Genomic DNA, 13,471 nt, shown 5'->3' with positions numbered 1-13,471 from the left:
AATACATTCCTTCTTTTCCACCCATGAGCCCCAAACACAGATTGTCAGAAAAAAAAAAAAAAAAAAAAAAAAAAAAAACAGAAACAAACCCGCGCACCAAGAGATGAAACGAACATACCCGGATGTAGCCCCTGCAACGGCCTAAATGTTTTCCTCTTGCTTGTTTCGATGATCAACCCTCACCCATTGCCGTGCATCTTTTAGTCAACCATCTACTTGTGAGGCTCCGAGCCGCTATAAGAATAGCCATGTTCGTCCACACTCATATAGCAAAATACAAATCGTTATCCACGGAGCTTCACACGACCACGAATACCAGGACTTTCATAAAGAGCATATCAGCTTCAAGTTGCCTTTCCATCATGGTAAGTTAAGCCCTTCCGCAAATTTGTTGTTTCTTAATACTTATCTTATCAGGAATCTCTCGATAGCGCGTTACCCGAAGTGAGACAGGATATTGAACAAAATATTGCCGACCTGGATGATCTCTATAGCGCGTTACTCCAAACGAGATGGGATATTGAACAAAATATTTCCAACCTGAAAGAACCTTTTCAGCGCCTGATCAACGCCGAGACAATTGGTGACATACGAAAATATCTTCTGGACCTTTCCCCAGCATTCTGCGAGCTTCATTTGTTGTTTGATAGGCTGGGCGGTTTTACGTCGTGCGCTTTGGGAATGGATGTCGAAAAGCGAGAATTGGATGAGTTCAGATGCCATATAGCCGAGCTGTGGGGAGACTACGGACATGCACTGCAGATGGAGTATATATTCTCATTGTGTTGTAAATTGGGAGATGCTAAGCTTTGTCAAGGTGTAGAGTACCTTCAGGAAAAGATGTGTGATTTGCAAGTTGTTTGCGCAGAAAGCATGGAGCAACTGGAGGAAGATCTGTGATGTTCCTTAGTTGCATAATAATATTTTCAAGTTTTATCAATAAAATCTCAACTCATTCACAGTGATCCCAAATCCTCAAGGCAACACCCACCCAGAGCGCTGCTTGGTGGAAATGCTACTGGCGCATGTAAATGAATGATACCATACCCTCAGCCCTCCTGGGGTATGGATAACCATGCAAATATTGGCTCCAGCTGGGTTGGGTGAAGCGAAGATCCGAACCAATTGTTCATGGTCTCTTAGCTAACAAATTCCAGGGGCCCAATCTGAGTTCCCGGGCGGGAAGATGCGGCCAAGGTAAGGCTGGCTTGCACTCTGGACCTTGTTGTGTTTCTTGCTAGACTCCATAAAGAGAGGCCTTGGCCCCCCTTCCCTCATGTCTTATTCTGTGCATACACAATGCTAGCCGGCATGGGATCACAAAATCCAAAACAAGTGACCAATCTCAATCATCTCCTCGGCCCCCGTCTCAAAAGACTTTTGAGCTGGTTTCTAGTTTTTACATTTCCTTTTATCTTGCTTGGGGTTGCCTTCTGGACAGTTGTAATAGCCGCGGTGTGGTTACCTGTCAAGTTGGTCAATATATTTCTTCAGCGACAAAGAGCAAAGAGATATCGGGATTTAACAAGAGACAGTGCACTTCAGCACACGAACCTTTTTTGACCCTGCTTCAGCGAACCAGTTCTATCTTCCGATCAGACACGCTATTCTTTGCCAGTGGCGAGTTGTTGAGAATGGATATCCGATCTCTGTTGAATCCTGTAGATGAGGGAGAGAGGACGAGGATCGCTGCTTTTGCATCAACAAAGTTGAGGAACAGACCTCAGCCTCCGTTGATAACCCAGAGCCAGGTCAATTTCCCGCACAGGGTAAGACCAGGAAGCGTTTATCGACTCCAGATAAATGGAAATACTAATCGGAACATGAAGGCCAACATCACCGAACTACCCATCAGATTGAAACAGCCGATTGCGGGCCATCTGAACACGAAGGACATCGCACATCTGGCCCGTACCTGCAAATCCTTCCTCTCGATCGAGCTATGTCTTTATGAGACCGTCAACTTGGACGCCTCCAAGAAGGCATATTTCCATGTGTTAAAATTGTCGGCAATGATCAATAAAGATTCTACCCTGGCTGGACATATCAAAACGCTCGAGATCGGTGATCTGAGAAGAAAGGATACCAGACAGGTGGACGAATTGGATGAATTGGTGAAAGCGGCGGGATGGGAAACCAGCCCATCAGCGGATGAAAGCGTCGCACGCTTGCTATCTCAATTGAGCAGCCTTAAGTCATTTTGCCTTAACCGCCTTCATGGCGAGGTGCATCTAACCACCTTTAACTTTGCCACACTGCCAACCCTGACCAGACTCAAAGTGCCGGCGGAATCCCTAGTATCGCGTCCATCACCCCTAATCCATCATCTGCCTCCCACATTGGAATGTCTTTATGTGAAAGAGGCGAACGATGAAGTGAACGAAGACACCTTGCCCCAATTGCTGATAGACTATATCACCGCAGCTTCAGCAAGGTTAAAGCTAGTATCCATCCAATCATACGCCAAATATTGGAAAGACAGAGCCGCCTCGTTGAACAACGCGTGTAAAAATTGTGGAGTGAAACTAGGACTTCAATACCGAACAGGAATGCGTGAAGTCTGGAATTCCGGTTATATAGCGGTTCTGAAAACCCATGGAAGAAAGGGTCCTGGTGAGAGCATGCTGCTAAATAGTTGAAATTGACAAGTGAATATGGGATTCTGTCACTGGTTGTATTGTGGGTTGCAGGATGCTGGTTGATATAAAAGCTTCTCGAATCTCGAATCTAAATCACTTATATTCTTCATGATAGTCTTCAGGTGCAGTTATTGATTGATCGCCAGGCACATTCAGTTAACATCAATAAATTCTGTCTCTCCAGCGGGCCGGGCCGGCTCTATACGTCCTCAACTAATCCCTGAACCTACCCCTATCTCATTAGCCAACAAATCCCATGACCGGTGCGGTCTCTCGCAGTTGCTCCCATTGTCTTAGCGGGAACATTAGCGTAGGCCAGGTGGACTGAGGGTATATAAAGCTTGCCCTCCTACCGATATGCTTCTACCGCTCTATCTTCCCCGTCCCCTCACAAAGATCATCCCAGCTTTGGAAATTACCCCACACTTCCGTTCTGAGTACCGGGACAACTGGAACTCGTAAGATCAAGGAATCAAAGACGGCAGTGATTCAAGTTCTGCCACAGGTACAACAGAAACTCCCATCATTCGATTGATAATGGGTCGTAACTGACATCTGGACGCAGAAGCGAACGATAGTATTGACCAAGTAACAACCATGGCCGAGAGCATCCAGCAGCGGAGCTCTGTTGACTCTCGGGAAAACATCTCATCGAGCTCTACTGACTCAACGAGACCAACATCTCCGGTGCCGGCGACACGCATTTGGGAATTGGCAGCTCACGGTTCTGTATGCTGTGAGGAAAGCGCTGCCGGGGAAGCGGTCCATATCGTTCTCTCCAGGAATGCGCTGAATCTCCAACCTTCGAGATCTGTACCGGATTGGACTCAATCAATCTATACAGTTCTTGCAGAGAGCCGGTCAATAATGCCTTTTCAGCAGATGTATAAACCTCTTAGTCAAGAGGAGATGGGCTACATCCGGAAGAGGCTGGAAGAATATACAGATGAAGTGAGACGGCATATCCATAAATTAAATTGGTTTGACTGTGCAGTAATCCTCGCGGACGCCAGGACCCTATTTTCATATATTGCGCTCCTGGAGCCGATGATCAAAACCCAACAGGTACAGTTGCATTCCATACTTGAATTGAAGTGTGTTAACCGACACTGTGATATTAGACTGAGCCACGATCCAAGAAGAGAAGCATGCACCCCACTGGGACTGCGGGCCAGGAAAACTGTGGAAAGCGGCGGCGACGACATTAGGAACCAGCATGTAGATCTGCAGAGATTTCTGAGGAGAGGTGTAAATAGTTGAACTGGGATCCCTGGGCCGTTAAGAAAACGTTGCAGCTCAGCACCGCGTCCATGTCGTGCGGCTTCGGAAAACCACTCATGGGACGCCCGCTCCCGCATCCAAGACATCCTTGCCAGTGCAAGTTCTGTGAAACTCCAGAACAGTATTGGAGTTGGCAGAAGGGTGTGGATGTGAGTGCGGCGTGAAAGAATTTACCCCCCCCAGGTGATGTATTCACCGACATTCGAACGCTGAGCCGAGCAACCTGGATTATCAGTGTCAAATATGCAACACTTAAAGAAATCAAACTCACATCTCCACCCGCTCTTCATACTCTTCATCAATAAAACAATCCCTCAAAATCAACTGGGTTTTAACAAGGTTTCGAAGGGGTGGATATACTCTAAAACAAGGCCTCCGTTCTCAAAATAGGCCTTTCTTTTCCAAAAGTCCAGAAATCTAGTAGGTCCATCAGCTGGTGGTTCCGCCATGATTTCTGAATGGTGGCCGCATTCTTATTGGCAACGCTTCAAGCTGTGGATGGGGCCCATCTGAAATCTGCAACGGGGTTTTCACCCCGCAACAAATATGTTTCACTTTCTCAAATGATCAAAACTTTGATAGAACCGAGAATGCCAAAGTCTCTCATTAAGTGGGTTGTCTGTTTCATGTTAAAAAGAACTATTCAGTTGCTTTTTGATGGAATGAGACAGGATATAACAGATATTGAGATAGGAGTTCCTCAGGGTTCCCCAGTCTCACCCATTTTATTTGCTATATTTATCAAGTTTCTGTTTATTGATAGACAAATGGCAATTATAGTGAGAACTCCAAGCTATGTGGATGATTTAGGTCTAGTTGTAAGCTCAGAATCAGTTGTAAATAATTGCAATTTGATTGAGCAAGCAGCAACTGAAATGATTAAAAAAGCAAAATCAAAAAACATTGTTTTTTATATGGATAAAACTGAATTAATTCACTTTTATCCAAATTTCAGAGAAAGAGATACTGAAGTTAAGCTTTTAAATCATTCAGTTAAACCAAAAAATTCAGTTAGATGGCTTGGTGTCTGGTTAGATTCTCAGTTAAATTTTAAATCTCATGTTCAGATCAAAGTTGCAAGTGCTGAAAGAATCTTAAGCAGTATTTAAGACTTTCAAATGCTGAGAGAGGCTTGTCTTTTCAAGCAATGAGACAATTATATATTGCTTGTATAATCTCTGTTTCAGACTTTGCAGTTTAAATATGGTGGAAAAATTAAAAGAGTTTTGTAGAGAGGTTTCAAAAGCTTCAAAATTCAGCTTTAAAGAAAATATTGGGGGTATTTAAAACCTCTTCAATTAAAGCCATGGAGATTGAAGCCTCTCTACCACCACGACAAGTAAGATTTGATAAAATTTGTATGAATTATACTCTCAGAATTATAAAGTTATATCCCAATCATTCAATTATAAAAAGAGTCTCAACTTTTTTTCCAAGTGAATCAACTGGAGTAGATTTGAATTGGGAGTCATATTTTGATTGGAATGAAATAAATTCATCTAATAATTCAACATCTGTGCGAAGAAAGAAGATACCATCTCAGTTATTTAGAATTTGCTCTATGATTAAAGACAGTTTCTCTAGTTTAAATGTAGAGAAAGTGGTCTTTGAAAATCTCTCTCCTTGGAAGAAAGATCTTGTCAGTCTTATTGATTTAAATATTAGTCAACTTTCAAAAGAAGTTTAGACTGAACAACATCTAAATCGTCTAAAACAAATGAGAAACAAAGCAATTCTTATATATACTGATGGCTCGAAATGTGAGAAAACAGGCAATCTTGGAGCTGGAATAGCATATTCAGAAAATGATAAAAACTATATTCTTGATTCTTAGCAAATTGGAAAAGAGTCAGAAGTTTTTAATGCTGAATTATTTGCAATTTCAACAGCTTTCAAATTGGTTGAGATGAAGATTGAACAATGGAAAAGATTTGAGCATGTTTGGATATTCTTTGATAGTCAAGCTGGGCTTAAAAGACTTCAAAGTAATAAAATCAGCAGTGGACAGTCAATGCTAGAGCTGATTTTGAAAAGTCTTCAAAATATTCAAAGAAAAATCTCATTCAATTGTTCTGTTCATCTTCACTGGGCGCCTGCTCACATGGGTATATATGGCAATGAAATGGCTGATAAAGCTACAAAAAACGCAACTGAATTGGAAGTCTGCTTTCAAAGAATTGTAACATGAGCTTATATTAAGAGGAAAATAAGACAATCATATTTGCAAAAATGGCAAGATATCTGGTTTTTACAAAAAAAGAGTGTACATTATTCCACCTTTGAAATTAAGCCAAAATGGAAAGCTTGCTCAATAAAATGTAAAAAGAAACTTTTTGCTATAATAATGCAGCTAAAACTTAGACATGGTTATTTTAAATCATATTTAACAAAGATTAGAAATGATTTAAGTGATTTATATTCAAATTGTCAGTTATATGAAAACCCAGAGCATCTTCTTTTACTTTGTACAAAGCATACAGAGTTAAGATTGAGATTGAGAGAGAAGTTTGAATTGACACAATTAAAATTAAAACTTTTGTTCAATACAAAAACTGGAAATGAATTCTTGATTGAATATTTGAAAGAATCAAATATTGCTACAAGATTTCAATTAAATAGTTTGATCTGATAATGAATTCAATTTTTGTTTTTGTTTTTTTTTTTCTTTTGTTTCTATGTATTTGCTTTAATTTTTATTCTTGTTTTTATTTTTATTTTGTTACTTTTGCGTTGAAATTTATTTCATTTTGATTACTTTTGATTTTGACTTGTTTTGAAAAGTTTGATTTATGAATGCTTTCTTTTCTTTTAATAGCTGCTGTTTTTTATACTCTTTATTTCATTTGTTTTAAATTGAATGTATTGATCTGTTGTCATTCTTTTGACATTCTTTCTTAAATTGAATAGTTTGAATAGTTGTTTGATTCTGGGCTGGAATTCTGCTATTGCATGTATTAAATTGATTTTGTATATTAGCTTATTCTTAAGTTGAAAAATCCTGGAGTATTTCAGGTAGATGTCATAGTCACTGACTACATATATCTATAATGGAAGAATAATAATAATAACCTTGCATATTAGGAATGGAAAATGCATAGTGTCTGTTGTCATAAAAAATGAAGTACACTTTCAATCATCTATGAAAAGCTTGAGCTTCTCAAGTTGATCATCTGTAAATGCGGACCACTTGAATCCCACAGAGTAATCAGATTGTGGACAGAGTTCACAGAAAGAGATGCTGTTGTTTCAGACTTTATTAACATCTTCATTCAAAAACTTCAAATGAGTGGCTTTATACATAGCTAGAGTGTCTGCAGATGGGACAATAAATAGCTCAATATTTCAAATTACTCTCATTTTATTCTCACATTGAATTTTCTCATAGATTGTGTTGAATAAATCATCTCAAAATAATGAATTTTCAGAGACAGTTAAAATTGTGTCAAGTAAAGATTTGATAAGAGTGCTACTTCCATCTGTAATTCCAACGCACGCCTTTTTCATAAAGCTGTTTTTTGATTTAAGCACAGTTTGATAACGCGAATTCCTGTATGGAGCACTCTTTTCATCCCTTGGTTTTTGATCACTCAGTGTGGAAACAGAGTCAGATTTCAATTGTTTGCAGTGAAAAGAAGATAACTTCTTTCTTGCAAGTAGAAAATCTATGTTATCTTACCTGAAATATAATTTGAGTCAATGTTCTCATTGAATTCAATAGTTGATTGAATTAATGTCGTTCTTGTAGATATAGTTTAGTAACTCTTGATCACATGTGACTTCAATAGCAGAGCTTTCAACAGCAGCAGATGCAAGACTCATTCATCATTATTTAATGAGAAAATGAAGCAGATCTTCAGATTCTCATGATCATTTCTGTTTCTGATTTTTAATGTAAGAGATGGGCTACAAGAGTAATTACAAGAGTAGTGTGAAGTACGCACAAAGGATATTAAGAAGGTAGCAATCTCTATTGTTCAAAGCTAATCGCTGATCTCCTAAAATCCACGGATATCAGCGAGCATTATATAGATAATATTGCCATCGCCACGTATCTATTTCCTAATATAAATATCTCCGTTGCGCCTATTACATTTAACTAGCAGCGGTGTGGTTGAATTTTGTGGTAACTCAATTTTGAGTTAGTTTCATAGTGCAGTGGGAAGAGAGGAAACATATCACTGTTTCAGAGATATCACTATTTGAAGAGAGATATGCTTGTAGAGAGGCGAGCAGACTTTGAGAAGTCTTAACTTTAAATTAATTTCATGATGTAGTATAACAAAAGGAAAGTCATATGCCTTCTCTTTAAAATTATTGTTTATCAGAAAGAGATATAAGTAGTTTTGTTTGATTTTTCTATTCTTCAATTGAATATGCTTATGAAAGTCACTGCGATATGAGCTTCTGTGAACAGATTCTTGTGGTCATTTTCTGACTCCTTGAGGTCACTTTCCTATCAATGATCAGTCAAAGTAGATAGTAATGAATGTGAGTAACACATCTTGATTTTGATGGCAGGTCATGATGACAGAAAGGAGAAGAGTAGAAGATAGTTTTAAATTGCTACAGAACAGAGGATTGTGTTGACAGAGAGAGTTTTTAAACAGGAAATTAATGAGAGTCAATCATTGAGTGGAAATGTACAATGAAACACTTTTTTCCCAAAGGGTAATTTTGAATATATTTTATCATATGCCTTACATTATCAATTGCATTAGCTCTGTTCTTTGAAGTCATTGCTTACTGCACTTCCTTCTTTAATCGGAGAAAGCCTAGTGTAATTTTGACCAGTCATTGAAAGACAGACTAGTGCAACTGAATCATATGATCTATTTTTGACTGTTATCATAACTCTGTGTGTATTGCCCCTCACCTTCCCCCTCATCCTCTCCTCACCATTAATTTCCAACGGCTCAGACGCGGGCCGACTTTATGCTGATGAGCAGGGTAAATGATATAATCTGTTCACATAAGCCTACCAAAACTCATGTATATTTAATGGCCCATGCTCATTACATTCTACTACATTACACATATATTTCACGCGCTGCAGCAATGGAACATCACATCACCACTGAACCACACTCTCTGACTGAAGTGGATTTCAACAACAAACACCTTCCCAAGATCAATGAAAAGGTCAAGCAATTGAAGGTGGATGACTTGACACAAGCCGACAAAGACAATTTGAAGAGTTGTTTAAGTTTCATTTGAAAGGAGTCCGACGAGCATTCTCTGAGACAGAGAACATCAGTGACTACATGACGACAGAACTGAGCCCATTGAATGTATAGAGCTATTCAAAAGATTGACAACCATTTATTTCTCACTGTTTTATTGGCAATACCGCCAACTGAATGTGGGAAAATACATTTTAACAACATGACAGAATATTTGCTCAAGCTTGAAAATTACAGATCATATTATATGAATCTAAGTCTTACAACAAAGCAGTTTTTCAAGTCAACAGCTGCAGAACAAGACTTGATTGGTAATAACTGTTATCAAATCTTCATAAAGACTCTGTTCCCTCAGAGTTTATTCTTTAATTCAATTAAATTTAATGTTTTGATGCTGATTTCTTCAATAGAAGAATGTTGATGTGAGTAAGAATATACCTCTTTTTGCATGATGATGCTGATATCAGATAGAAATCAAGTTTGCATATTCACTAATTCAATCAGATAACATCTCATCTTTCATTCAGACAATGCTGAAAGGCATATATAGTAGCAAACAATAAATGACAGAGTAAATGCAGAGTGGGAAGACATCTGACTGTGTGACAATATTTATCCCAACAGGCGAGAAGAATGGGTTGTATAACATTGTCATTAATTGCAAAGTTTTGATGAAAATAATTCACAAATTTCAACTCTCAGATCTCAGACTCAAGTGAATTTAATCTGGCAACTCAGCTCTTCACAACTGTGTTATACCAGAAATATCAAATGTTCTCAGATTCTGATCAGTATATCCCTCATCATCATCTATGACACTCACAAACCCAGCAAAAAAAACATCCTTACAACTACCCACGAACGTAGGGGTACATTTGAATTTTCCAGTTTTCCAACTGTTTTTCGTATAATTTTAACCCTCCAACCCGTTCAATATCATCGCACGCCCTCTGCGATCTCTCTACATGTGTGTACTGCACAGGTTGAGTGGTCATGGAGCCCTCAACGCCCTCCCGTCCGCCCAAGGACATCGACACGGCCTTAAGGATCCGCGCCAATATATCTATATTAGAATATATTATGAAATTCCGCCCAACATCGAGTTTTCAAACATAAGGGGGTATTTTGACATTCTGAACAATCAGAATTTGATCTCTCTGTCTGTTTACCTTCCTGCTGGCCAATCTTTCGTTTATACTGACACCAGGCACAAACACACTGTTTTGAAAGAGGAATTTGTTGATGATTTAGATCAGGATTTGATCGTTTGATAGGAAGATTATCATGAATCTTAGGTGCAAATTCAAAGAGCTGTTGATAAAGCTTCTCATGAAAGCTTATATGAGAAGGAAGATCCTTTGCCGGAATCCCTTGCTGCTTCATATATATATATATTGAAGCCGGTATGCATTGACAGCCGCGGAATCGATAAGCCAGTAGAGAATAGGAAGCCAGGTTTGATAGGTGACTCTATGACTAGTATATGCTGCCCGGTATTGATTTGCTAGGTCTACCCCATTCATATTATGATTATAATCATCTATAATCAATGGGATTTTCAGCTTCTTTTGTGGTTGACCTTCAAAGACTTTTCTAACAATATTGGCATTGGTTGAGAGTTCCCCTGGGCATTTACGAGTACGTTCAATAACTGCGTCCAATGAATGAATCGTAGTTAGTGCCAATACCATATTATTATCTTGCCAGGCAAGACAGAGAACATTCTCTTTTTCAATGGCATGCAGGGTATTCCAGGGTATGGAATTTGAATGCTCTCGAAGCTCGCCTAGTACTGCTGGAACCTGGTTTGAACGAGTGGTTCCACATACTCCATACCCCTGTTGACGTAGTTCTTTGAATATAGGAACTGATGTAAAGTAGTTATCCATATAAATTGAATAGGATGTGACCGGCTGTGCGATAGAGATTTGATTAGGGGTGGCATTCGGCGTGGCATTCGGGGGGTTGATATTCGGCGTGGTATTCGGGTTGATATTAGGGCCGATATTAGGGGTGATATTAGGGGTGATATTAGGGTCGGTATTAGGGGTGGCATTCGGCGTGGCATTCAGCGTATTCGGTGTGGATACCATAGGAAGCCGGTTCACCAGATTCACCACCATAGATCCGGTTTTTGTTAATGTAGGGAATTGAAACATAGGCATTATATAAGAGGCGCTCGCGATCGGCCTTAGGGTTACCAAGACCCGAGTTTTCGTCCGCGACTACCCACGGCGGCGCTTCCCTCTCCTAACAGATATGTTGTTTGCACATAATCAATTAAATCACGTTGACGTTGACAAGTACAACTGTTTTGTTGATCTCACCAATAACCTGCTCCCATCAGGTCCAGAATCAAGATGCCATTCGTCGTGATTTCAAAGCAGCACAAATGCGAGTCCTGTCGCGCGACCTATAAACGCAGACATACCTGTTTTGGGAGTTCACATAGACGACCCAGAAGCACTCGCGCAATTGAAAACAGGATCAAAACCCGATGGTCAGATCTGTGATCAAGGTCATGAAGGTGATTGTAAGTCCACTTTCCCGTCCATATTCACGCACTTACTGATGGATTTTTCAAGACCAAAGGCAAAGTTCGTCGGGCAATAGATTCATCGCGCCGCCAGATCTGGAAATGCTCTCCGGAGAAATCTCAGTCTTGCCCCGGAATGAAATGTTAAGCAGCGGGCGCCGTCCAGACAGAACCTGGCCAAGCGAGGAACCATGGTTCTCTTTCAATAACCTAAACGGTGCCCGAGTCGAAAATTCCCCAGAGCGTGAATCGAATGTGCTTAGACTTGCAGTTTCACAGGACTTTGAGAAGATGTTGGTAAACAGCATGGCAAATTATTTCACACAACATGGCGTCCCAATGACCAGCCGAGTTGACTTTGTCAATTCTCTGCTAGCGCCATCGAATGCTGCATTTTTGTACATCAGCAGCCAAGAGTGGAGTTTTGCTTCGGCCGAGCAACTTTTGCGTCTACAGGCTAGGATCACTCACCGACAGAGCATTTTGATGCGGCTCAAAGGTGACATCAAGGGCTCCTTAAGTTATTCTTATCGAGCCTGAATACTGGATCTAATGTTTCCGCATGGTGCGAGGACCTTGCGGCTCTGTATCTATCACAGGCGATGAACCACGTATATAACTTTAGTTTTGTTGAATCACATAGAGAAGTTAGAAAATGGACCTATTGCAGACCTTCCAGGAGGGCAGGAACGCCTGCTTTGGGACCTGATACTCTGTGTCGGCCGCATCATGCGGGGGGAGGGACGGTTCAAAGAGGCAAAGATATGCTTCGACACTTGTCTTTGGACTCCGGGGCTGCGCGAATCTAAACGTTTCCTTGTTCAGTCAGCCCTTGCCGATCTTTACTGTGAGCTGGACTATCTACAGATGGAGAAGCAGGCTTTTTATCTCTCCCGGGCAAAGGCAATGGTGGAACCGGAAATTGAAAGGTTAAGACTATTGTCTGGTCAGCACCTCGAAGGATTTCGGCGCTTACTTCTTTCCCTGGTGGAGGTTAAAATCAGGCAGGGATATTATTGGGACTCCGACCTCTTGACCAGAGAGCTGATAACGATTTATGACAACCTGCGGGAACCGGACATAGTGGATCGGCTTGGCCATGTCAGGGCACTCATCGCCTTTGCGCGTGTCGCTCCATCGCCCGAGGATGCATTGGAGAGGTGGAAAGATGTCTTACTCTGGAATAGATTCTACAATCCTTTGGAGGAAGAAGTTTTCACCTGCGGTGTGGTCTACCTTTTTCTTTGGTTCAAGCTCGGTGATATTGACAAGAGCACGGAATGCTTCCAAAACGCAATGCAAGTGATTGAGAGAAAACAGCGTCAGTTTTTGATCCCAGGGATCGGCACCTATCTCTTTCATGATGTGTGTTCAGGTACAATCTACAATATGGTGGTTGGGAGATCCCACAGCAGCCTTACAAAGTCGATTCCAGCGATGTCCGATCTTGTCCAATCACATATTGCAGTCCCCTCTCCAACAGCCACCGCGCCAGACACAGTAAGACAAACCGGTTAACGACCAGATACAGCATCACTCTCGGGTTTGAATGATGAGCGAGATCTCGATCGGCGGCGTTTGCCCGGTAGAATAAGAAGATACTCATGGCCATCCACCAAGTCCCCAAGTGGCCACTGCCAGATTTGCCGAACTATTTCCAAAGCTTCCAGTGGCTCCTCATGGTCCACAAAGAATCCAGTATCAACTCCACAAACAAGTCCTGTTGAATCTTTGGTTTTGAAGAGGGTACCACACTGCCTTGCTTTTCTAATGTAGGGTATTGGTGAAGATTGCATAATTGCTTCCGCGTTCTCCCTGGCAAAGTCGAGCGGCAC

The 13,471-nt window shown here is 40.8% G+C and overlaps 2 protein-coding genes across 2 annotated transcripts; one reads left to right on the top strand and one right to left on the bottom strand.

Annotated features, from left to right (window-relative positions):
- Nucleotides 1-248: 248 nt before the first annotated feature.
- HCAG_06828 (predicted protein) lies at nucleotides 249-3,847 on the top strand (the record flags this gene model as incomplete). Its single annotated transcript, XM_001539173.1, has 9 exons — nucleotides 249-365; nucleotides 418-767; nucleotides 963-1,027; nucleotides 1,158-1,197; nucleotides 1,583-1,769; nucleotides 1,830-2,613; nucleotides 2,884-2,902; nucleotides 3,218-3,704; nucleotides 3,761-3,847. The coding sequence occupies 9 exons, from the start codon at nucleotides 249-251 to the stop codon at nucleotides 3,845-3,847; spliced, it is 2,136 nt and encodes a 711-aa protein (XP_001539223.1).
- A 5,987-nt stretch (nucleotides 3,848-9,834) lies between these two features.
- On the bottom strand, nucleotides 9,835-11,265 carry HCAG_06827 (predicted protein; the record flags this gene model as incomplete). Its single annotated transcript, XM_001539172.1, has 3 exons — nucleotides 9,835-9,848; nucleotides 9,960-10,140; nucleotides 10,615-11,265. The coding sequence occupies 3 exons, from the start codon at nucleotides 11,263-11,265 to the stop codon at nucleotides 9,835-9,837; spliced, it is 846 nt and encodes a 281-aa protein (XP_001539222.1).
- Nucleotides 11,266-13,471: the final 2,206 nt, after the last annotated feature.

This window comes from Histoplasma capsulatum, genomic scaffold, assembly GCF_000149585.1.
Source record: "Histoplasma capsulatum NAm1 scaffold_6 genomic scaffold, whole genome shotgun sequence".
NCBI lineage: Eukaryota > Fungi > Ascomycota > Eurotiomycetes > Onygenales > Ajellomycetaceae > Histoplasma > Histoplasma mississippiense.
The sequence above is the reverse complement of the archived record's forward strand: the minus strand, read 5'-3'. Positions and strand labels throughout refer to the sequence as shown.